This window comes from Xenopus laevis, chromosome 9_10L (genome assembly GCF_017654675.1).
Source record: "Xenopus laevis strain J_2021 chromosome 9_10L, Xenopus_laevis_v10.1, whole genome shotgun sequence".
Lineage (NCBI taxonomy): Eukaryota > Metazoa > Chordata > Amphibia > Anura > Pipidae > Xenopus > Xenopus laevis.
This window is the reverse complement of record NC_054387.1, coordinates 72,489,367-72,515,394: the sequence shown is the minus strand read 5'-3', so window position 1 is coordinate 72,515,394 and position 26,028 is coordinate 72,489,367. Positions and strand designations below refer to the sequence as shown.

The 26,028-nt window shown below is 36.9% G+C and overlaps 1 protein-coding gene across 4 annotated transcripts in view; it reads left to right on the top strand.

Moving 5' to 3' along the window:
• The window catches only part of LOC108701346 (potassium voltage-gated channel subfamily H member 7), a 180,471-nt gene that overhangs the window by 111,398 nt on the left and 43,045 nt on the right, over positions 1–26,028 (top strand). For all 4 annotated transcript variants that reach the window (XM_018235851.2, XM_018235850.2, XM_041576183.1 and 1 more), the window contains 2 exons: positions 5,241–5,455; positions 24,308–24,733. In XM_018235851.2, the coding sequence (XP_018091340.1) occupies positions 5,241–5,455; positions 24,308–24,733 (641 nt within the window). The remainder of the gene's footprint in view (positions 1–5,240; positions 5,456–24,307; positions 24,734–26,028) is intronic.

Here is a 26,028-nt window from a genome sequence, read left to right as displayed (position 1 = left end):
TGCAGAATATGTTTTTGCAGTCTATTTCAGCCATTGGACCAGATTCAATTCAATGAGAAAATGATTTATCATGTGAAAAGTCATGGACGAGATTCAATTTGAGATGCAATTCAATTCATAAAAACAAGTATCTCTGTTTATAATGCGAAAACTATCGGTTTATGGATAAAAACTGTAACTGAATTAGGTGAAAAGTTGTTTCTCCTTGAATTGAATCTCTTCCATGATTTTTCATGTGATAAACCATGAGTTTTTTCTTACTGAATTATTTTCTCACTGAATTATTCCAAAATTTTGGTCTTCCTTGATGAAGACTGAAGCGTTGGAATAATAAATATATATATATATATATATATATATATATATATATATATATATATATATATATACGTATATATATATATATATACACACATATATATATATATATATATATATATATATATATATATATATATATATATAGTAAATTTAGACACAGTGCACACGGCCTGTGTGCTGGTTATATATATCAATAGTAATAAGCATAAAGAAAAACCGCACCAACAGGTCTTTATACAAAAATAGAAAAACTTTTATTGATCAACGTTTCGGCTCGACCGCTGGAGCCGTCTTTTGTTCCTGAAGACGCCTCCAGCGGTCGAGCCGAAACGTTGATCAATAAAAGTTTTTCTATTTTTGTATAAAGACTTGTTGGTGCGGTTTTTCTTTATGCTTATATATATATATATATAAAGTTTCCCCAAACATTCTTTTCTCGTGGTATTATAGAAGCTAATCTCCACTACTGGTCTTAAAACCTGTCAGGATTATTTTTAGGTTAAGTCAAATAGGTTATATCGAGGGGCCCACAGCACCATGGAGGTCCCAATAGCAATTAAAAAACAGTATTGTAAAAAGTACAAAGCGAATATACAGTTCAGTGTAACCGTTGTTTAATATTTGACTTTGTCTAGTCCATCTATTTTTGAACTTCTAAAGTTTTCAGGGGATGCTGTTTTATTTGGCAGTACAAATGCTTCTAGGGGAGTAATGCAGATTGTATTCTCACCCTTCGATACCTATGCCCTTCGCCATGTCAGTATACAGATGGAACACTAGCTATCACAAATTACTTCTTGTGATATCCCAGAATAAATCCCAGCTGGATTTGCGTATCTGGATGCATAGGGGTTCTTTTGGTTTAGATTTTTTTCAATCAGCTAATCAAATTAAACCCTAGGAACAGAACTAAGAAAGTGTAACTTGCCTTGGATATCCTAAGAAATCATTTGGGATAGTCAGTGCTCCATCTGTAGTCGTGTTCTTTCTGTTACTTGTAAGGTAGACATTTATAGTCTCCAGCAATTAAAAAAGAAACAAATATTGGAAAATTGGAATATTTTTTCTGCAATTCTATTTCCAAGAATGCCTACTTGTTAAATGTGGTAACAAACAGTTCAGTGGGGTATTTCAACAAGAAATTTCCAGCTTGCATGCTGCGTATGATTACATTGCAATACAACACTGGATGCTTACTAACCACCATATGTATCCATTTCTTGTTCTCATGGAGTCTCTAATATTCTAGTCAAGTGCTTGATTATACGAATCATGCTTTTAACTTCTATAGTTTTCAGAAGTCCTTAAAATCTATGGGTATTATTCTAAGCAAAGGCATTATATCATCATAACAGCATTTTGTATTTTTTCATGTGTGCTCCCTCTTTGTGTGTTATGTACTCTAACATACTGTTTCAGTAAGTTGGCACTGAATGGGCAAGCAACATTTGCTACAGTATATAAATAAAAAAGTATATATATATATATAAAAGTAACTACCGATTTGGCCCTGTTGACAGGCACATTGATTGTAATTATTAGTATTGTATTGTATTATTAAGACTTGTGTTGGGTCTCAATGCAATCCCAGGTCATTCAGTCTGAATACAATATGGAAAAAAATTGAATTGTGTGTTTATGATATGAGATGTAAATATCGAGGTTCAATTTTATCAAGAAATTGTCACACTTCCACATGCCAATTTTGAGAAGAGAATGAGTAAATAGTTTTTGTATATACTGCAAGGGGGGGAGAGAAAGTGGAAGCACTCCAGCCTAAAAAAAATACATTTAAATACAAGTGCAACTGATTTATCCTATTAATCAACGCACATTCCCTGGTCCCCTGTCTCACAAATAGTTAACTAAAATAGTTAATAGTTATAAATAAGCTAGTGCATGTGTGTATAAAGACAAGGGTTTTTAGTTACAAAGTTATGATCATAAAATTGATAAGCCACCATACCTTGTCCCTAACTGTTTACCTCAGGTCAATAATATAAAAGCAGTAGTCCTTGGGATCAGTGTCTCCTGACCTTGGGTTTGGTTTAAATCAGAGGGCTTGATCCTCCCGCTAGCTGCTGCGGCTTTTAAAAGGGAGAGATTGCCCAAACCAACACACATTTTTAAAGGTAAAGATATGAGCGCATTTTAGTTGAAGGGGTGGGTAGGGGTGCTATTACGAACCACTGAAAGCATCGCCTGCTTCTGGCTACATAACAACTACAAGGGGGGAGAGAAATGGAAGCACTCCAGGCTAAAATACGTTTAAATACAAATATACTGTAACAAGTCCTCTGCACTCAACCCATTATCAATATATTTAAGACAGAGACATTTTGTGCATACTGCTACTAAAAAATGCCTTACCCTTTAAACAAAACAGGGATTGTTTGTCCATATATTGCAATATATTTAAGCTGGCCAACTACGTCAAAGTCATCCCATATCTGGCCAGTCCTATGCTCAATTTTCATCTGATTCTTTAAGAATTCTATTGCTTCATTATACATTTTACACAGGGACTAAGTTTTACCTGCAACTTACTAGCTGCTTTCTAAGTAAAACTCCAAAACTTGGCTGCCCTTTTATTAGACACCAGTGGGATCACCTGACTATAGCTGGGAAGGGTGGGAGCTACAACATGGAGCTGGTCACTGCTCCTGTATAAACTATAACAAACAAGGGAAAGTTGTGCTCACCACTATTTTTTAAAACCATTAGGCGGGGGTGCAATGAGGCTGTGACTACAAAATACATAATGACAAATACAAGAGTCCTCTGCACTCAACCCATTATCAATATATTTAAGACAGAGACATTTTGTGCATACTGCTACTAAAAAATGCCTTACCCTTTAAACAAAACAGGGATTGTTTGTCCATATATTGCATTATATTTAACCAAGTCATCCCATATCTGGCCAGTCCTATGCTGTTTGGCTGTAAGAGCAGTTCTTTGTTTTTATGTGCTGTGGAGCATTATCTCTATGCTCTCCCACTGGTAACTCATTTTTTACAAGTCTCTAAAAACTGTGATTCCTTTGTTCAGGGTTTTGACTCTCTGTGAGTTCAGAATACACAGAGTTCATGTCAAATAAACTTTGACCTCAAGTGGTCTCCGGTAACTGAATTTCCCCAACAAAGCAAATCCACGAGCAAATGTTATCCCACACAACAGATGTAACTCAATGTTTAAATTCTCTCTCAGATCATATTCCTATATATGACTTTTGTAAGTGAACATTTATTTTCTGTGTCTCTGTGAAAGCTGGGCAATGAAAAAGCAGGACAGGGAAAGTTTGGATTCCTTTTAATGGATCCTTGACCAAATCAAGCCTGGTAGGATGTCACCTCTATTTCAAGCACAAGTGACAAGAATCTGTTTTATTTCAGACATTTTATGAGAATATCCTCATGTTGAAATTTAAAAGGAAAGAGAAATAGATGAACCAACAAGATGGATAGGCTCAACCACACACTCATGAACATGCAACTGACAATCCTGAAGGTCCAAACATTTTAGAGAAACACTATTCATATGTTTGGCAGGAGTTGGCATATCTGTGTTCAACCAAACTGTGTCCTAATCTTCAGCTTTTTGACTTTACTGCACCAATTAAATGTGGAAAATCATTTTCAATTATGATGCAATTTCGACCATGTTCTTCATATCTGAATTTGGATCTGAATTCAGTTTTGTTATTCAGTTGTATTTTATTTTTAGGAGAATGCAGTTTTTGGACAAATTCAGAAATGTTGGATTCATTGTTTCTCTAGTTGAAATAATATTCATTCTATTTTAAAAACGAATTTGTTTCAATTTTTAACACTTTTTTGACAATAATTTTTTGGAAAAACTGATTTGTATCACTTTGTTTATTTGTTTTCCTTACATAACAGAACATCTATTGCAAGTACAGGATTAATCATCTGTTTTATGTAGAGATTATCAATTTCAAGGCAGAAAATGGTTTAAAATGCGTGTTTTCCTGAATGAAATAGAAATAAGTTTAGAAAAATCTGCCTTGCACGAAATCAGACACAACATCTGTAAATAAGTATGTTGACTGCTTTTCTATAGTGCTTCCCTAACATCTTTATGAAATATAACTGATAAATGGTAAAAGGCAAGGGATTGGCAACAGGAAGGAATGGGTAGAAAAGGACTCATGAAATCATGGTGTGGATTTTAAGGGCCAATTACAGATCCCACATGCTTAGAATGTGTCTAGTGCAAATGATATATCATTAGACAAAATATACATCAATTATAGGAAAGGGCCCCAGAACAAGTGTATCTTAAAGACAACAAGAGATTATAGGGTGTTATTGTCCTTGTTATTGCACTAATTTGGTGTCTTCCATTATGTCTTTAGACAGTGGTTGTCAAACTTTTACAGTTCAAGTTCCCCTTGAAGGCCCAGCCTTTGATCAGGGCTCTGTTTGAAGGTGCCTTTAAGCTCATGAAATGAGTGCAAATGTGCAATAGTAATCAATAAAAATATCAATGTCACCCAAACTGACCTTCAGACTTTTGGGTGCATTTAGGAAAGCAAATAGCTATTCTCCCCAATTTTTACCCTAACTGGCCTTCACACTGAGCTCCTACCACCACTGTTTTAAGCCCGTCCTAGGGGTTAGCCAAAGAGTCTGACGATGTCTTAAGTTCATATTTTTGGGTGAATGTACATGACAAGTAACTGGTATTTAGAAACTGGTGAGGAGGGTAATGAGAGGAGAAGGAAGATTTACAGTAAGTGTCGCTATGATTTCCCAGACACAGTAATGCTAATTCATTGTCTTCCACCCAAGACCTAAGCAAATCACCTTCTTCAGGGCTACAATTCTCATTCAGTGTTATTCTTTACTGTTATTTCATGCTTGTATTGATCACATGTTTCTTTGCCCTACTTTCAGGCCCATTTAACCATATCAAATCCAGCCTCCTTGGATCAACGTCCGACTCAAACCTGAACAAATACAGCACCATCAACAAAATACCCCAATTAACCTTAAACTTTTCAGACATAAAAAATGAAAAAAAGGCCTCATCCCCTCCTTCTTCCGAGAAAACTATTATAGCACCCAAGGTTAAAGAACGAACTCACAATGTCACAGAAAAGGTTACCCAGGTAAGGCAAATCATAGTGAAAAATGTCACTAGAACTTTGAAAGAATTTAGTATAAGATGTTTAGTCTGTAGGTATTTTTTCTTCTGAATTTGTTACGCCCATGAAATAGCAAATTATAATGCACTATTTATCGTAAGTGAAATGAATGTCGCCTCTAGCGAAATATGCTGCCGAAGATATAAAGGAGAATGAAAGTGCAGCACACTGGGGGTGCAAATTTGTCAAGTACCCAGGTCAGTAACTAAAATCACTGACCTTTTACCCAGGACACCTGGGAACAGGGAAAAAACATGGCGGAGTCACAGTAAACACAAAATACCCTGGGACAGGTAAAAGGTTGACTTTAGTCACTAGGGGTTGCCTAACAAATTAGCACCTCTTTTCTCTTAACATTTATTTAAAGTGTATATTAATGCAAGTTGTATAATTGTTTTTGCCTTTTTCGTTTGTAGCTTGCGTTTTTGAAATGCTGCTCCCAATCCTTTAACTGCAATGCCCAGTCCTTGTGGTTCCCTAGCAATAATCCCATGAGCGCATGGAATAGCAGCCCAAGGGGCATCGTATGATCGTATGATGGAGCATGATCAGCCACAAATGTAACTTTCTTAGCAGGGCCTACAGCATACATAAAATTATGTGTAGGTATTCCCATGTATTAAGCACAAAGTTGGAGGAAAATGTGCCGTATATCATGCTTCTGGAATTAAATGGAATTCATTTAATATCTGGCTTTGCATAAGATGTGAAATTGTAGTTACAGCTCTGTGTCAAAGCAATTTCCAGCAGTCCATGCAAACTGTCTCAGGAAGAAGCATGTAAATCCATTTGGGCAAAGGTACAAAGTGTCCCATTTTTGTCAATGAGCTTGATTGTGTCTGATCTTGATACTCGTGCAAACACTCCCTTAACAATTCAAATCTGAATCTGGGGCTCAGTCTGATGTCATGAGTTTCTCACGTAGTACTAATTGGCAGGAACAGTCAGCAATTTAAAGTTGAATTACACACCTATTTTAACAAATAAGCACTATGCATAATATATTCTACACTACTCAAATAGAATATATTATTATCTGACAGGAAAGCAGCACCAATGCAATTCAGTCTCCTTTAGGAATGCAAATTGACAAAATAGAATACTTATCTGAGCTCTTCTACAGCAGCCACAGTATTATGCCTTATAAAACATCAGATCACCCATTTAATTCATCCCCCGTGTTTCCAATACAGTAGCTGAAAGACTACAATTCCCATGATGCACTTGGAATGAATGCTGCACAGGCAGTAGCAGTCCTAGCTTGACGGGACCAGTCTTGAAGTAATTTATAGGAAAAATAATCTTAAAATTAAATAGTAAGAAATATTATTTTTATTTGTAATAACATTCATGCTATGAATTAATGTGTAATAGGAGATCGTAAGTCATGTTCTCTTGTCATGACCTTGTGCTTTATATAGTAACAGAACACTGTGATGACTTCTGATATGTAAATGTGGGATCCTTCCTATGGAGATGGGCTGTCTCACTGTTGGGGAAGTCAACATTCATTATGTTTATGTATATCTGTTTTCAGAGAGCAGTACATTGCCATTATTGGGCGTCAGCAACATTTCGCTGGTGGCGAATTTTTGATGAAACTAAATTGTTCAAATTCACCCAAGCCTATTGTTCATCTTTAAACTAACTTTTAGAGGCAGATTTATCATGGGTTGAAAAGTAAATTTGAATTCAAATTTTCAAGTTTCAAAATTCACTCATTCAAATTTAAATCCCCCTATTCAAATGTAAATTAGAATGTGAGATTTATCACACCTCGACCATGGAAACAATCCTAATTCAAATATTTGCCACCTAAAACCTGCCGAGATCATGTACAATGGCAGAGGTCTATTTAGCCATTTGGAGATGTTAATAGCCTTTTTAACATTCAAGTTTTTTTTTTCTTGAGAAAAACTCAATTTGAATTATTTGAATTTTTTTTATTATTTGTGGGTTTTGAGCAGGATGTTGAGGCAGCTGGCTGAGTGACCATTAGAAAATCTAAGATGGGCATAAGGAAAATGGAGGCTGATGTGGGGTTTATACATCCAGACAGATTTGCCAGATTGTGTAAAGAAGATGGGAGTGTGAGTGGCAATTCTAGATGGGGCTGATCTCTCTAGAGACCAGTTTCTCTAGTAGTGGTGGGAGGAGAGCAAAGTCAGGCCTATGCAGATTGTAGTTGTAGGGGATTCAATTATTAGGAAAGTGGATAGGGTAATCTGTCATCCGGATTGATACAACCAAACAGTTTACTGTCTACCTGGTGCCAGGGTTCGGCATGTGGTTGATCAGGTAGACAAATTATTGTGTGGGGCTGGAAATTACCCAACTGTCTTAGTACATATTGGTACTTATGACAAAAAAAAATGGTAGATGGAAGACCTTCAAGAGTGATTTCAGGGATCTAGGCTCTGAGATTAAAGGAAATGTCTTCCAATGTAATTTTTTCTGAAATTTTGCTTGCGCCACATGCAAATTAGGGAAGACAGCAGGAGCTTAGGGAGTAGGGATGTAGCGAACTGTTCGCCGGCGAACTAGTTCGCGCGAACTTCGACTGTTCGCGTCCGCCGAATGTTCGCGAACGTCGCGCGACGTTCGCCAATTTGAGTTCGCGTTCGATTCGAATAAAAATCGTTCGACCATTCGACCATTCGATTCCTTCGACCGCTAAAATCGAACGATTTCCATTCGTTCGAACGATTGTAAGCATTCGATCGAATGAAAAGCATTCGATCGAATGGCTTCGATCGTTCGATTCGAACGAAAATCCTTCGATCGAACGATTAAAATCCTTCGATCGTTCGAATCGAACGATTTTGCGGGTGTTCGAAGTTCGCGAACTGTTCGCATTTTTGCCGGTGTTCGCGAACGGCGTTCGCGAACACCAAAACGGCAGTTCGCTACATCCCTATTAGGGAGCTAAATGCGTGGCTCAAGTCTTGGTGTAGAAAGGAAGGGTTTGGGTTCCTAGAGCACTGGGCTGATTTTTCCTTGAGGTACAACCTATAAAGTTGTGACGGATTGCACCTCAATGGAAGGGGGTCCACTGTGCTAGGGTAAAGAATGGCCAAGAGGTTGGAGGAGTGTTTATACTAGGCAAGGGGGGGGGCGGTTCATAAAGAATAATGGGGAAGCTAGGGTAGAAGGGGCAGTGGGGTTAGTAAGGGGTCATGGTGGAGGAGTGAGGGGGGCCAAACAGTTTACCAGCTAAGGAGGTCCCTCTGTTACAAGAAAAACAGAATAATACTAACTTAACATATAATTCTCCACTCAGTAATGCAAATTTAAAAAGTAAAAGTAGTAACCTCTGCTTTATGCGGGCAAACACATAGAGTTTGTCAGGTAAAATGGGAGACCTAGAATTAATTGCATGCTCTAAAAATTGTGGTATAATTGGTATCACTGAGACCTGGTGGGATGAAACATGTGACTAAACTGTGAATTTAAATGGTTACATCCTTTTTAGGAGGGACAGAGGTATTAAAAAGGGTGGAGGAGTGTGTATGTATGTAAAGCCTGAATAAAAGCCATGCACTAAAGAAATAACCATTGCTGGCACTGGTGAGGGTGTAGAATCCCTCTGGGTAGAGATTTTGACTGGGCAAGGTTACAAAGAAAATTATCATTGGTGTGTGCTATAAACCACCTTATATAAGTGACGAGTATGAAGCCTAGCTACTCTTACAAATAGAAGTGGCTTCACAACTAGGTCAAGTTGGGTGGCTTCAATTATCCAGATATTGACTGGGGTAATGGGGTTGCCAAGACAGAAAAAGCTAGTACGTGTAGATTTGTAAATATGCTAAATGACAACTTTTTATTCCAGCTCATTCAAGAACCTACTAGGAATAACTCTGTTTTGGATCTTGTAATAACTAATAATACTGAACTCATCTCTAGCATTTGTGTGGGTGAGCATTTAGGGAATAGTGATCATAAAATGGTCTCCTTTGAGATTCTGTTGCAGAAGCAATTCTATAAGGGAGTAACTAAAACACTAAATTTCAGACGTGCAAACTTTGACAGTATAAGGGCATCTGTGCAATATATTAAGTGGGAAATGCTTTTCACAGGGTTAAACACAGAACAAAAATGGGAAGTCTTTAAAATGCTGCTTAATAAATATACATGTCAGTATATTCCCCTTGTAAGCAAGAAACATCGTTGCAAAGCAAAACCTTTTTGGTTCAATAGAAGTGTTGGTGTTGAGGTGGGTCAGAAAAGACGTGCTTTTAAGGATTTCAAGTTAGCTGGGACAGCCGAATCATTTATAAGGTATAAGGAGGCCAATAAATCATGCAAAAAATCAGGCAAGCTAAAATCGATATGGAAAAGGATATTGCAGCAAGCAGTAAAAAGAATCCAAAATTATTTTTTGAATATGTTAATAGTAAAAAAATGAAGCAGAAAGGGGTGGGCCTTTAATATCAGAGGAGGGTCAGCTGGTTGATGAGAACAAAAAAAAGCTCAGATTCTGAACTCATATTTTGTGTCTGTCTACAGAATGAGGAACCAGTTAATGAAGGTTTTCTTATTTATAGTCCCAATTCTAGTAATACAAATAATGATGCATGGTTCAAAATTCAAAAGAGACTAGAACATGATAAGATAAAAAAAAGCTCCAGGGCCAGATGGTATTCATCCCAGGGTATTTAGCGAGCTTAGCTCTGTGATTGCCAAACCTATTTTTCAGGATTCATTCAGGTCTGGCATGAGCAGAGACTGAATGGTGTATTGCTTGGTGAATTGCTAATGTGGTGCCGCTATTCAAAAGGGCCTCAAAACTATAGGCCAGTTAGTCTGGCGTCAGTGGTGGGATAGCTTTTCGAAGGGTTAATAAAGGATAAAATACTGGACTTCATAGCAAATCATAATACTATGAGTTTGTGCCAGCATGGTTTTATGCGTAATAGATCTTACTAGACTAACTTAATTTCTTTTTATGAGAAGGTAAACAGAGACCTCAATTCTGGGATGGCAGTGGATGTGATTTACTTAGACTTTGCTAAAGCATTTGATACAGTGCCACACAGAAGGTTACTGGTTAAATTAAGGAATGTTGGCCTGGAACATAGTATTTGTACCTGGATAGAGAACTGGCTAAAAGATAGACTAAAAAGAGTGGTGGTAAATGGAACATTTTCTAATTGGACCAGTGTTGTGAGTGGAGCACCAAAGGGCTCTGTACTAGGTCCCTTACTTTTCAGCTTGTTTATTAAGGACCTGGACGTGGGCATTGAAAGTACTATTTCTATTTTTGCAGATACTAAATTGCGCAGGACTATAGGTTCCATGCAGGATGCTGCCACTTTGCAGAGTGATTTGTCTAAGTTAGGAAACTGGGCAGCAAATTGGAAAATGAGGTTTAATGTTGATGAATGCAAGGTTATTCACTTTGGCTTCATGTAGAAGAAATACCCACTGGCAGCGCAGGCAGACATAACAACGGGAGGCGGTAGGATTAATATCAATGTGCGGCTTTATTTAAACATACACAGTGGTAGATAGAGGGCGGGTGTGGAAAGAACTAACGTGTTTCGTGCCCCACAATCTGGGCACTTCCTCAGAGTGTGTTATTCCTGTTCAAATAGTAAAATAAAGTATCTCAAGAAAAGATATCGTGACTGCAATATCTGAATATTAAATGAGCAATAGGGTATGATCTGAACATACTTTTTTATCACAAAAAATGTATGGGTTTTGTTATTTCTTGATATTAAAAGGGCAAGTGGGGAAATTTATGCTACTCCATGTTTGGTCCTGCCAAAATATATAATTATATTACCAGAGCACAGATAATATCCTGCATAATGGATGTCTAATTACCCCTGCACCGATAATCTAATTGTCTACCTTGCAAGAACAAACATGGAGTAACTTCAGTTCCCCTGTTTAGTTGAGTTCTCTATGTCTTAACCAGCCAAACAGAATGATAGTTGCATTACACATGCTAGAAACATTTAAGTGCAGGCAGCACTTATTCACAGGGGAAATACATAGCACAGACCTGCAGAAATTAACACAAGTGCAGGGCAGGTCTCAAATTACAAATAACATGACAGATTGCCCCTTTTTGTTTGTATTTTGCACCCTGCCCCTTATTTAGTGAATGACCCCCAATGAGTCTTGAGTTCTTTGACCTTTACCCCACCCTCCATCTATTGTACTCAGCACCTTAGAACGCACAACTCGATGCCCCCTACACATATCTCAAAACACTTCTTGTAAACTGAAGGTCCCAGTGGTACTGTGGAACTTTTTACAGTTCCACTGTTCCCTTGTGTAGAGGCCAATTGTCCTGCAGTGCACCACACTGACCCCAGTGCTTTCTATAGCATGTTTTGTAGCCCACCATACCCATAATGTACATCTCAGCATCTATCATTTACCTGAGCTGCTCTTGCACTAGTCACATATATATTAGATGTGAAAATAATTGGCTGCTCTAGGATATAGTTAAGAAATCGAAAATATCCTACAGTTTTTATAAATGATAATATGCTTTTGCAGTTCTTTCAAATGTTTTTACCCCAAGGACCCTCTTGATGTCCATGGCAAATGCCCTTCCTGTACAACCCAAAAACTTGACAGTGACTTTAGTGTCCAGCATGCTTTAACCCTTCAAATGTGTTTTAATGTACTTGGAGTTGTAGCCCAGCACTATTTTGGTGTAACCCATGGTTGAGCAAAAGTTCATGTCCTTTATTTACCTGAGAGAAGGCTTTCTATCTAACCCAAGCTTAAATCACATAATAACTATTATAGCCACAAATGTAGCTGGTATATGTTAATCTGTATACACTACTTTGGGCTGGGATAACAGCTCTCTGTAGACTTGATGTGAAGTAATGATGTCAAAGTAATTCTGCTGAAGAATGTTGTCATCAAGGCCCCTCGGGCTAGACCCAGACAGCTCTTGGCATATCAAGCATACTAATGATTATTATGAAATATGAATGCAATGATTACAGTGAATCACAAGTCGTTCTTTGTTCACATACTCAATATTACTTTGGGTGCAATGAATTATAGATGTAGCTCCCTAAAATAGCACGCCTCTCTATTGATCATTAGTCTAATAAAATCTTCTTCAATATATTCTCTACAATTTACTTTATGTCGCAATCCTGCCTTCTTGGAAGCCTGCAAACTGCTTGTGTTTTCTACAAGTATTTATATTATTTAAAAAAAATGAAAATGTATAAAAGGTGTAATAAAATATCGGCCTCTGAATATCTGATACATTTAGGATTAAACTCCAGTAGGTAAACCGCTGCCTATGAAACCAACCAAGTAAGCTGTTCTTTCTCACTGACAGTAGGGTGAGATGGTATTTTATATGCATCACTAAGCATAGCTTTTCAACATAAATCACTGGAAAATCAAGATGTTTAGACCACACATTAACCCATGCCCAGTACAGCCACCATTCAAATTCCCCAAAATCCCACCTACTTTCTATAAAGCAACACTATTTTTGAGCCAGAAACTAAAAAGTACTTTATAGTAACATAATTTTAGGAATGTTCATCCTTATCTTTATAGTGTGATTTGAGTATTTGATGTAAAGCCTTTAAAGGGGATAGTTAGTTAATCCCATCATTCTATTATTAAGATATTATTAAGGGTTAAAGGGACACTAAACCTTGCTGCACTACACTGCTCAACCTCACTTTAGTTGTTGCTGGACCACAATTCCCAGCATATTTTAACATATCAAGGTTAAGGCATGCTGGGAGTTGTAGTCCAGAAACAGGGTAGTCTTCTTAACAAAATATTGCTTAATAAATATTTCACCAGCTCTCCATGACCTTCAGCTCCATTAAACTGCAAAATAACCCTTCAATGAGAATCCCACCTGATCTGTCTCCATGTTCTTTGCTCCTCCCACTGGAGTTGGAAGCTTTAAGCAAAACAACTAAACAGTAGGTATTTGATTACAGTGTAATATCAAGAAGCTAATATAAAGTAATAATCTTCATAAGTAAGATAACACCAAGATGCCTGACTTAATTTTTATAAGCAGCAATCTCATTGGTGAATTCCCTTTTATATGTAAATATGTTGTTGGTCATCCACTTTAGAGAAGTAGATTTAGGGGGAGATTTATGGAGGTTTGGATCCCCATTGTGTAGGTAATTTAGGCTGTGAGTATACAGTTTGAAGGAGAGAGCTGTCTGACTCCTTGCTGATGTCTTTATATATACCGTATATATCCTGCTGAATATGTTATAACATTAACGTTCCATAGTTCATTGATGACCAATGAGGATTCTACTGACCAAACACTTATTTAAAAATGCACCAGTGAGAATGCTGATTTCCAGCACTACATCAAGCATCTTGCTCTTATCTGACATACAGTGATTGTTATATAATTTAGGATTTATTATATTACACTAGAATCAGACAAGGGGAAAATGACAGACTGGGAAATGTGCTGGGAAATGTGCTTAATGCTTCTAACTCCAGCTGCAGGAAATCCTGTTGCAGCAACATAGACCGTGAATCCCTTAAAAGATGGAAAAACGTTTTATTGAGCAATATTGCTTTAAGAATATAACCCTGACCTATAACATGATTGCTATGAATGTTATATTTTTTCATTTGTTTCATACTGGTTTGGATGCTTCACTTTTTACAAATAATTATAGATAGGCATGCACAAATACCTTATGTCACTCATTTTAGAAAGTATATGTGAAAGCATTAACTTCACTAGCTATATAGAAGCCCTTTTATCAAAGTCCCAATTTATCTCAGTATTTTCTGAAAACAACTCCTCACGGGTTTTTTCACCTTATTTATTAATACACTTTCCTGAAAATTTTATTTACGGGAAAAAAACCGACCCCCCCCCCACACAAAATCTTCGAATTATTGCATGAATCGTATAATTGGTATTAAATGGGCCATAGCTTTAGTGCCCGACAAATCATTGGGAAGTTAAGGCCAAGGTGCTTTAAGGACTTAAAGGGGTTGTTCACCTTCAAACAACTAGTTGTTATCAGATAGATCACCAGAAATAACGACTTTTTCCAATGACTTTCTATTTTCTATGTGTCACGGTTTTTCTAATATTGAAGTATAAAGTGTCATTTCTCTCCTTCTGAAGCAGCTCTGGGAGGGGGGGTCGCCGATCCTGTAAACTGTTCTAAATTGATACATTTAGTTGATACATTTCTAATCTTTGTCCCTGCTGAGCAGAATCTCTGGGTTTCATTACAGGCAGCTGTTAGACTTGATACAATTGTTGCTAATACTCCAGAGATGCTGCTGAGAAATGTATCAACTAAATGTTGCAAAATTGTAACAGTTCAGAATCTGCACCTGGATTACTGAGCTGTCAGACTCAAACACCAGAGACAGGAACATTCAACTTTAAACTTAGATTTTGGAAAAAACGTAAAAAATAAATAATGGAAAGTAATTGGAAAAAGTCATTATTTCTAGGGAACAATCTAAAAACAACTAAATTGAAAAAAGTGTTTGGAAGGTGAACAACCCCTTTAAAGGAGAATTCAACTTGTGGAGAAGAAACCCGTACCCCCACCCCAGGTAGACTCCCTCCTCCCCCCAGGCTAACTACCCCCCCCCCGGGGAAATGCCCCATACTTACCCCTCGGTGCAGATTCTTCCAGCGGAGTTGCACAAATCCATCTTCTGCAATCTCTGTAAGCTGACTGAGAGATCGTTATTGGTGCGCATGCGCAGTTGGAGCAGTTTGCCGGTTTGTGACAAATGTGCGTGTGTGAAATTACACGGAAATTGCGAATCTCTCAGTCAATTTACAGAGATTGCGGTAGATGGATGCGTGCCACTCTGCTGGAAGAATCTGCACCAAAGGGTAAGTATGGCATATGGGGCATTTCCCCGGGGGGTAGTTAGCCTGGGGGGAGGAAAGAGGGGGGTCTACCTGGGGTGGGGGGTACAGGGTTTTTTCCCCACAGGTTAAATTCTCTTTTAAAGATTTACGTGATGAATGGCTGATAAGTAGCTGAAATAAAGGGGGGGAAATGCAAAGTATAGATGCTAACATGTACAATACTGATTTTCTGATTGTTTTCTTTCCCTTTAGGCATATTATTGGTGCCAATATAAGCATTTCCCTCAGTATCATTTCACATGTGAACAGTTTTATGCATATGTGGTCTTTCGTTTTTATCATGGTTCCAAATGTGACAGCTCTTTAAACGTGACAATTAATTCAACAAGTGTAGAAAGTTCTCATTAGGGTTGTCATGCTAATTAATTAAATATGGATTCTCATTAGCATATTGTCACTACTAGCTGACAGAGCTCACGAAAAAGAATACGTATACATAAATTCCTGGAAGAGAGCAATTTCCTTGGAGGATCTTTTTTTTTTTTTTCTCCATTTCATGTTCGTTCTGTTTCCTAGTCATTGAGTAGCTGTATGAGATTTATATATTTAGTGTGCAAGCTAAATACATTTTAGACATATTTCAGCACAATTAGGGTACGGAACTATTTTAAGCCTATTTAGAATTCTGCTGAGCTTTCTGTTTCAAATGATTCTAAATTGTGTTATAAGAATATGATATGTAATTTTATGGAAATAATGTTCTGTACACAGATGTTGATAAAAACAATAAAAATGTATTGAAATAAAAGAATATGATATGTACAGTATGTATAATAGTACAGACAGAAGAAACAAACAGAGATAAGAAAGAATGGAGCTCCCTATTTCTTAGATTTACAGTCAAGCGGATGTAAAATTTGCCGAAATAAATTGAGGGTTAATAAGTGTAACTGTTCATGGCTGTGACATTGGACCATAAGTGCCAAGATTGCTGGAGGGAAAATATGATGTGATGTGGTGTGGCCGAAACATGGCTGAATGAGGGTAAGACTAACCCCAAAAAGTTTTTTTAAATATATTAATGGTAAAAAGATGCAGGTTGAGAGTGTTGCTCCATTAAATAATGGTACTAGTATAGTTGTAACAGATACAGAAAAGGCAAATGTGCTAAATCAGTTCTTTTCTTCAGTGTATACAATAGAGGAGTCTCCGCTATTTTAGAGTTCCCAGGCTCACTTCATAGCTGCACTGATGACTCAGCTCAATCTAGTCAGTGGCTGACTCAGGACATGATCCATAAAGCTTTAATAAAAAGTAATGTAAACAAGGCTCCAGGGCCTGATGGCATACACTCCCGGGTTCTAAGAGAGCTTAGTTCAGTTTTAGACCAGCCCATATTTCTGATTTTCTCAGATTTGCATTCATCTGGTATGGTACCTATGGATTGGAGAAAAGCTGATGTCATTCCAGTATTTAAAAAGGGATTACGATCTCAGCCTGGCAGTTATAGGCCAGTAAGTTTGACATCTGTGGTGGCCATATAATTTGAAGGCTTGTTAAAAGATCACATTCAAAATTGTGTCCTAGTGAATGGCATTATAAGCAGCAATCAGCATGGCTTTATGAAGAATAGGTCATGTCAGACAAATTTGATTGCTTTTTTATGATGAGATAAGTAGGATGCTGGACAGTGGGGGGCAGTATTTGTATTTTGCCAAAGCGTTTGATACTGTGCCCCACAAACGACTGCTTTCTAAACTAAGGTCTGTTGGGCTTAATGATGTCATTTGCACATGGATAGAAAACTGGCTACAGGATCGGGTACAGAGGGTGGTTGTTAATGGTACATTCTCTAGTTGGAGTAAGGTTCTTAGTGGGGTCCCTCAGGTCTCTGTATTGGGTCCACTTTTATTTAATTTGTTTATTAATGACTATGGGGAGGGTTAGGCAGGTTAAAAAAGTTGAACTTGATGGACATGTGTCTTTTTTTAACCTAACTTACTATGTTACTATGTTACTAAATACTTAATATATTAGTGGCATGATTTGAGTTTTGTATTCAAGAGTCTGAGGAAGAGTTCCTTATGGAGATATTCAAGGATGACATTTATGAAGTGAAGAACAGCAAAAGAAAAAAAGGTAGGGGATGGCAATGAATGTGAGTGGTGTGGCAAGGGCTGAGATGAGCAAAGGCCAGGCCTTAGTGAACTGAGCTGCAGAGAGGAGTAAAGGGCTTTGAAAGTCAAGAGAAGTATTTTGTACATTTATCCTCTGCTTTACGGGTTTCCATAAAAAGATTTTAATATTGGAAACCCATGTTTTCTCTTGGATGAGAACAGAAGGATTCTAGCATTGTACAGGGTGAACAACAGAGGGCTGAGTACATCTTCAGGCAGTGCAGTTTTGGGCCCCGTTGATAAGAAGGATATTAATGATATTAAGATTGGTAAGAGGGATGGAGATTTTTAACTATGAGGGTAGACTGTGAAGGTTGGCGTTGTTTTGTCTAGAAAAAAGACAATTGTGAGGGGACATGGTTTCTTTTTACAAGTACATAAGAGGACACATATAATTATAGACAAATAGCAGGGAAACTTTTTTCACATAGAAAACATCACTTTTCACTTTTATAAAATGAAATGTGTAGCTACAAATGCTTTCTAGCTGTGCAATAACTATATTATCATTAATTAAAACAATGGCAGCAGTAGTGGCATATTATTAGCCTTTGTGCCTGTAAGCTCAAGACATTGAAACTGGTAAATTATTAATTCAGAGCTATGATTGATGTAGCTGAGCACTGACTTTGAAAAGTGGATACAGATATTTTCTTTTAATAAAACAGAACTAAAGGGGATTTATGGTATAATTATTGCATATAAATACTGTACCTGTAGATTTAATTAAGAGATGTCTGCAGTTTTTCTTAATTCTTGGAATAAATAGTGTAGCACTAACTGTGAATTTTATAAATCCTTAATCCTACACAAAATTTATGGGACATTATTATAAATGTGTAAAAACAATTTCTAAAATACATGTGTTTGTAAAGCTCAATTGGTGTCCTGGATCACCATGCATTGTGATATAAAAAATCTGTTACAAATAATTTTACATATTTAAACATATTGATGAAGGTTTTTACATTTTTTCACCACACTAACGCAATTACACAATTATTTTTCCACCTTTCTAGACCTGCTGTATCCCATTGAAGAAAATGAATACATTCGGGAGTTTATTTTTCTTTGTGTTGGTTTATGGTTTGTTTTTGTAAAATTAATATTTTGTGTGCCTGACCTTTCTCTCCTATCTCCTCAAGAGATTTTGTGATTTTGAGATATTCTGCTAGATAACACCCACACAGCCTTAGTTGCAATTGTATTAACTAAGCACAAGCAAAGCCTTTTTTGCTAAAAGAAAGAAAGCATATTGAGCACTCTAGCCAACTGTATAAATTTCACATTTACCTAAAAAACTGAAACTTTAATGTTTAAGACATGTTTATACTATGATGAAATATGGGGATATGGGATTTAATGTTGGAGTTCTGACTTATGCAGATGAATTGGGTATAAAGTCTTGTGCCTTTTGTTATCACAATATGCTCTAAGGATGAGTTACACAGGGTGCCTTCTTCCTCAATGTTTTTCAGCTGACAAAGAAGCAACTAAATTAGTAATTGCTGTCTTTTTTTAAAAAGAAGGGGGTACTTCTACAGAAAATATGTTTAAGGTATGCACAGACGCATGCTATTTATAGACTAATCATTAGCCCAATGTATTGTCTGTCCTTACCAACCATGTTTCTGAATTCATCATTAACTCTTTCAAACAGGGGTAATGGTATAAGGGAGCCAGGAGGGGGCACAGTTAGCCCCATTTTCATGTGTTCCAAAGTTCCGTAGCCAAGCACTTATTTTTTTCCCTTAATTTTCATACTACATGCTCAAAAATAACAGCTATAATGCAAAGTCTAAATAGTCAGCTCAATATATCCAGAAACCAGGCCCAGACTTGCAATCTGTGAGTTCTGGCAAATGCCAGAGGGGCTGCTATCAGGTGCTATAGAAAGTCACTATTTAGTGGGCTGCTGGGGCCTGTTTGGGCCTCTTTGTACATGGAATGCCAGGGCCTATTTTGACTCCCAGACCTGCCTAAAACAGTCAGCTGTCGGGATAAGTGAGAAATCACCTTCAGGGTGTACTTTAATCATCAGAACTAATGGATTTCCATAAATAGTGAAAGAAAATGACTCTCTCTTTGACTTGATCAATATCTGGCAGTGACCTGGAAAAGCAAAACATTGCACTTCCCTGGGAGCTGCCAGAAAATCTGCCTTGTTTCCACATTTATCAATGTAATGTCTTTATTTAAAAGAAGTATTTAAATAAAATTGTGGCTTGTCCATGTAAATACAGCATGGTAGATATTTGCAAGGGATTAAAAGAAGTGACTAAAATAAAATATATTACATGTTGCATATTGCAGTTTTGTATTTAAACGGATTATTATTTAAGAAAATAGATGACAGAGAAAAAAATAAATAAACATAATTAAAGGGATGTTATAAAAAAGAGCTATTGCTGTGTACATAAAGGGAAACTGTTGTTAGAATAAAACATCTGCTAATAACTCTGTTTAACGAATAGCCACTATGTTGTTTCTGTCTGTTTTCAGAAATTATGCCCTATATATGGTGAGAATGATTTATTAACATTCAAATTAAATTCGATCAAGGTTTTTTTTTAATTAGGAATTTATTCTCGATCGTAAGCTTACAAAAAACCTTGAATCCGCAAAACTATTTCTCTGTAATAATAAAACAGTACCTTGTACTTGATCCAAACTAAAATATAATTAATCCTTATTAGAAGCAAAACCAGTCTATTGGGTTTATTTAATGTTTACATGGTTTTCTGATAGACTGAAGGTATGAAGAATCAAATTACATAAAGATCTGTTATCCGGAAAACCCCAGGTCCTAAGCATTCTGGATAACGTGTCCCATTTATGTTGAAGAATAAAATAATCCAATTGAATTTTCAAAATTTTTTTTAGTTTCTAAATCTTGAAAAAATCTAAGATTATGCCAACTTTCTCAAATTGAGGGAAAAAAACACATTTTGAATTTTATTAAATAGGCCCCAACATGTAAAAAATAGTAGTTTACTAACTTGATATTTTCTGAATATATTGAAATTGTTTACTCATAATGCTTCTAAATACATGTGTTTAATGTAAAGGTATACTAAAATAGTTGTTGGAGATTTTGTCAAAACACTAAAATGTTGTTGTGATTAGTAAAATATCAGTAATTCTTTTCTACCAAAAGTAGTTCTGCAAATGTCTTTTGAAATGAATCAGATTTCATATATGGATTGAGCTACTGAGCTTAAATTGATAATACAAATTATAAAAATGGCTTGAATTTGTGTCAAGTTCAGATTGGAATAAACATTTTCTCTTAAAGCCGAACATTAAGCAAAGTTGGAAATTCTGTTGATATTTTTAATCTTTAACCGTTTATCGAACTTCAGTAATTCATAAAGAGATCTCATAAAGTTTTATTTGCAATATCCTCAACCCCACATGCTTGGTCCTCTTCATATTATATTGTGAAATAGTTATTGTGATTGCAAGACTTATTTAAGCACAACTACTGGGCTAAATACACACAGTGAGGGTAGAAAGAGCGAGGCACATTAATTACTGAGGCTATTGGGCTTTATCCATTGAATTCCCATAGAGGGGGCTTGAAATGTCACCTGAGATATTATACTTTGTGGTTAGTCAGGGGGAGCCGTTCTTGCCTTGAGTTTTAAAATAAATAGAAAAGGCGATCAGTTTCAGTTAATACCCTGCAGGGCACTTTGAAGAATCTCAGGCTTTAATTGTTCCAAAAAACTTTGTTTATGACCCTGGCCTCAAAACCGCATGTTATTTTGCTTTCAGTATCAACAATTAAAGCATTGCATTTGGGACTTTCACTGAGTGCTTGATGGCAGAAAGACAAAACTGAGCTTTCAGTTCTTTCCACTGACAATTGCTGCAAATGAGTGTTCATGTACTCTGGCAGAAACACAAAGACTTTCAGATCATTCCCATTAATGTTCAGTTCTACTGGTCTAGCCAAAGCAAAATTAGTCTTCTAAACCTGTTGTGCTTCTCCCAGTGCAGTGGACACAAATGGACACAATCCAGTAATAGCTTCAGGCAAACAGACTAGTACATAAGCTTTAGAAAGATCTGCACCATAAGGCAGACTGTATAAATAACATGCTGAGCAGCAGTCCCTCTCTATATATTGGTTTTTGGAGTATTGCAGAACAAAAGGTGTCGTTGGAAGCAACCAGGCATACTCCAAAATCAGAGTCAAGGGGACATTCCCGAAAGTGTAAAATTGCCTGCTGAATACAACAGGTTCTGTTTTATATATTATACAATAAAATATACTGCTGCTTTACTTATATTTCAGGTGGCTTTAATAGTGTGTTATTCTTTTGAAATGAATTAAATATAATAGTTACAGTAAGTAATGTAATTCTGCCATATTGATTTCTATATCTACATATTATATAATAATACTCCCAAGGAAAGATGACACTAAAGTTCTTTGCTTCAAAATTATACCAATTCTTTCCTCTTTCCATTCCCTTTTGCTGCTTTAACCTTGAATATTTTTTTTCTAATTTTGGCTTGTTTTGTCTTTTTGTTTCTGTTTAAGCAAATATGATTTCAGGTTGCAGCAATCATCAGCTAACTTAAAGGATAACTATTAAGTATAAATGTTTCTGCAGAATTGTGCTACACTATGTGCATATGCTGTGGCTCATTTACTTCATACATGGCATGGTGCAAAGTGCAAAAAAATGGCACAATATGGCATGTTTTTTGCATTTTGTGTTCATCACTCAGAATTGCTGCAGGATTCCACATTTCAAAACAGATAGCAGGGGCATGAGTTTATCCCATGAATAAGCACTGGCTGTGTTCAGTATATATATGTGTATATGGTTAGGCAGTGAGGGGTGGAGAAATGGAATATGAAGTGGGAGCATTTGCAGGATTTTCTGGAACAGATGTGCCCAAGGATTGATTGCCAGTACAAGCCAGTAGGAGATTACCCTTGCCCAATATTTGAATGGCAAACAAGAAAATGAATTCTGATTATCTGCCTTGCATCACTTGCCTTTGTGCTATCAGAAAAGACCGGGTAGGGATCAGCACATCACAGGAGCCATCAGTCTGCTCTACACAAGCTGGCAGAAAGAAAAACTGCAGTGAAGGGACCTGTAATTAGCAGAGAAGAATATGTCGAACAAAAATTGAGAATGACACGGAATGAGAACACAAGCTGGCTCTACGCAGCTCTGCAAGAGTGAAACTGAATGCCATTGTAATGGAGTTTATGAAACATCCAGACAGGGGTTATGGCTGAGATACTTTAACATAGCAGCAGTTAAATAGGAAAGAAAGGAGAAAATTAAAGAGATAGGATTAAAAAAGCATTATATGCACATGTTTCCTTATTGTACACAGTCTGATTTTAGTTTCTGCCTTAGTAGTTTAGGACCATGTGTAAGGCCAAACCAACAGTCTGTCCTACCTGTATCTGGAGGATTAGCCAGATAACTATTTAGCAGGTTGAATAATCTCATCAGGTGAGAACTGCATGTGCTTATTCATGTTTCATTTTGCACAGAGCCCTAGTATGCTCTGATTGTTGGCTCCTGGGGAACACCCAAATTTAGTCCACATTGGGAAAAAAAATCTTATTTGGAGACTTGCCTGTATGACAAACTTTGGGCTCCATCGTCAGATGACTTAAAAGGGAACGCCAGATGACTGTGTCTTATAAAATACATATGAGGTTTTATAGAAGAAGTGCAGGTTGCAGTCACCTAATGGATACTATTGAAATATCAAAAAGCCAATGGGAGCTGAAAATTCCCTGCCTCAGACAGCCCCTCCACCCCTAAGCATTTCCTCCTACCTGTGTTCCTCCAGCATTGTACTTCTGGTCATTTCAAGAACCTAGCACAAACACAGTGCACTGATTGAGGGTCATTAATGTAGATCCAGAGTATATTGTACTCTGAGCACTAAATATATATACTATATTTTGAAATAACAGAAGAAGGAGGGCCACACTAGTGGAACCCCAAATTTAAATTGCTTACTGGGCTTTGTCATAAATTGATGTGGGAAGTGACTCTTCAAAAACTTCCTCCATTTCTAGCTTGATTTGTGCAGAAAATTTTCCGTCTCTGCACATCTGTATTTTTGCAGGTCACATCAAAAACAACATTTCTCAAAAGGTCATAAATATGCTGTGCATTCATATTTCCTGTGCTTCTCGTTCTTAGTACATGTACCATCAAAACAAGTTGCAGTAGTCACCTGTCCTCAGCGAAGACTCGGCTTGCCAAAATGCCATTCACACGTCTGTGATTCTCCTTATTTACAGGTCTGTTAATCACAAGACATGCAAGACATTGCAGAAAAAGAGAACTGACTACTAGTCCTTCACATTGTTTCAGTGGTACATGTAATCAGAGCTGCATGGAATAGAAAAGGATGGACAGATACTGCTTTCAGTAGCAATTACATTACATTACAAGGAAAAAAATTATGGAAGGTATATTCTTCTTATCAGCTGATAAATTCATAGTGAGCTAATGGTAAATGGAACTTTTGATCATCCTGTGTCTCATAAGAACATAATCTGAATCTTAAATAAGAGCTGCCCTGTACAATTTATGTGTTTGTGCATTTGAGTATATAAAAGGAAGAAAGCCAGTCCAGCTCATCATTTCCACATGGTTACATGTGAGGCTGCTCATGTCAAAGGCCTAGTAGCTGTTCCTAGTTGACATTCAAGAAAAGAGATGGGCATTCCAGTTCGAATGATGCACATGCTGTCATTACTAATGGAACTTAATGTATTACTTGACTTTACAACTGCATATTATGTCTCCGCAGGTTCTTTCATTGGGAGCTGATGTCCTACCAGAATATAAACTTCAAACACCTCGCATCAACAAGTTTACTATTTTGCACTATAGCCCATTTAAGGCAGTATGGGACTGGTTAATTTTGTTACTCGTCATTTATACTGCCATATTTACTCCTTACTCAGCTGCCTTTTTACTCAATGATGTAGAGGAGCAAAAGAGACGTGAATGTGGATACTCATGCAATCCCCTGAATGTTGTCGACCTCATGGTAGATATCATGTTTATCATTGATATCCTCATCAATTTCAGAACCACTTATGTCAATCCGAATGAAGAAGTCGTAAGTGACCCTGCGAAAATAGCAATCCATTACTTTAAAGGCTGGTTCCTAATAGACATGGTCGCAGCTATACCCTTTGATCTGCTGATTTTTGGTTCTGGATCTGATGAGGTAAGTGTATAGTAACCAAAAACATAACAGAAAGTATATATTGTATACAGAATTTGATGATTCTATATGAGCATCTTTATACTGTTTATGTACAATTATTGTGGTGGCAAACTGTCACCAGAAAGTTTATAGTGGACTGTAGAAGCCTGCTATCATTAAAGGACCAGTAACATCAAAAAATGTAATTGTTTTAAAGTAATAAAAATATAATGCAGTGTTGCCCTGCACTAGTAAAAATGGTGTGTTTGCTTTAGAAACATTGCTATTGTTTATATAAATAAGCTGCTGTGTAGCCATGGGGGCAGCTATTCAAAGGAGAAAAGGCTCAAGTTACACAGCAGATAGCAGATAAGCTATGTAGAACATAATGCTACCTGTTATCCATTACTTATCCTGTACCATATACAGTACTGTAGCCGTTTTTCAGTTTCCACCATTGCTACTCAGCAGCTTGTTTATATAAACTATAGTAGTGTTTCTGAAGCAAACAGATCAGTTTTACCAGTGCAGGGCAACACTACACGATATTTTCATTACTTAAAAACACTTTCAGTTTTTGGTTATACTGTTCCTTTAACTACCCACTCTGTACTTACAGCCCATTTTCTACCACTAGCAATAAAACCAGCCTGATGAGAAGAAGTGAGTTTTAGATATCAACAACAGATAGGCAATTAATAAAGCTAGAAATTGTCTATTTGATGTCTGGTGGCAATGATCATTACCTTCAGTAGAAATGATTTGTCTTACACAGATTAGACTGAGCACCATGTAAAAATGCCCAGTAAGCAGACCACAGTCCATGGTGCATCTACCACGACTAGTAGATGTCCAACCAAGTTTAGACAGATGACACTCTATGTGGATCATAGAGTGCCACTGATCTTCGCTGTAGTATGACTGCATAAAAGCTAAAACAGAAAGCTCTGCCTGACTTGCCTAGTGAGCATTCTTTGCCTGGCAGAATCCTAACATATTGTGCTGAATTTGGATTTATAATGCCTAACCAAGCTAGATCCAGACCTTGTCATGTGACTTTAAAGCACTAGACAACTCAAGACATTTTTTTTTAAATTATGTCATTTTTAGGGAGTTTACTCACATTATGTTTTGGATTTGGTGGATTATTGGGAATTATGGCAAATCTAGTTTTGGTTCATCTGTAGTATTTTGTAATTTATACAGCATTAGAGAGCATGGGGACAGTGAAGCAGATTTATGGAGGGTTTAGATCCCTAGACAGGTAAGTGTGAGCATCGATATAAATAAAGGTTACGACTTTGTGAACATCAGCA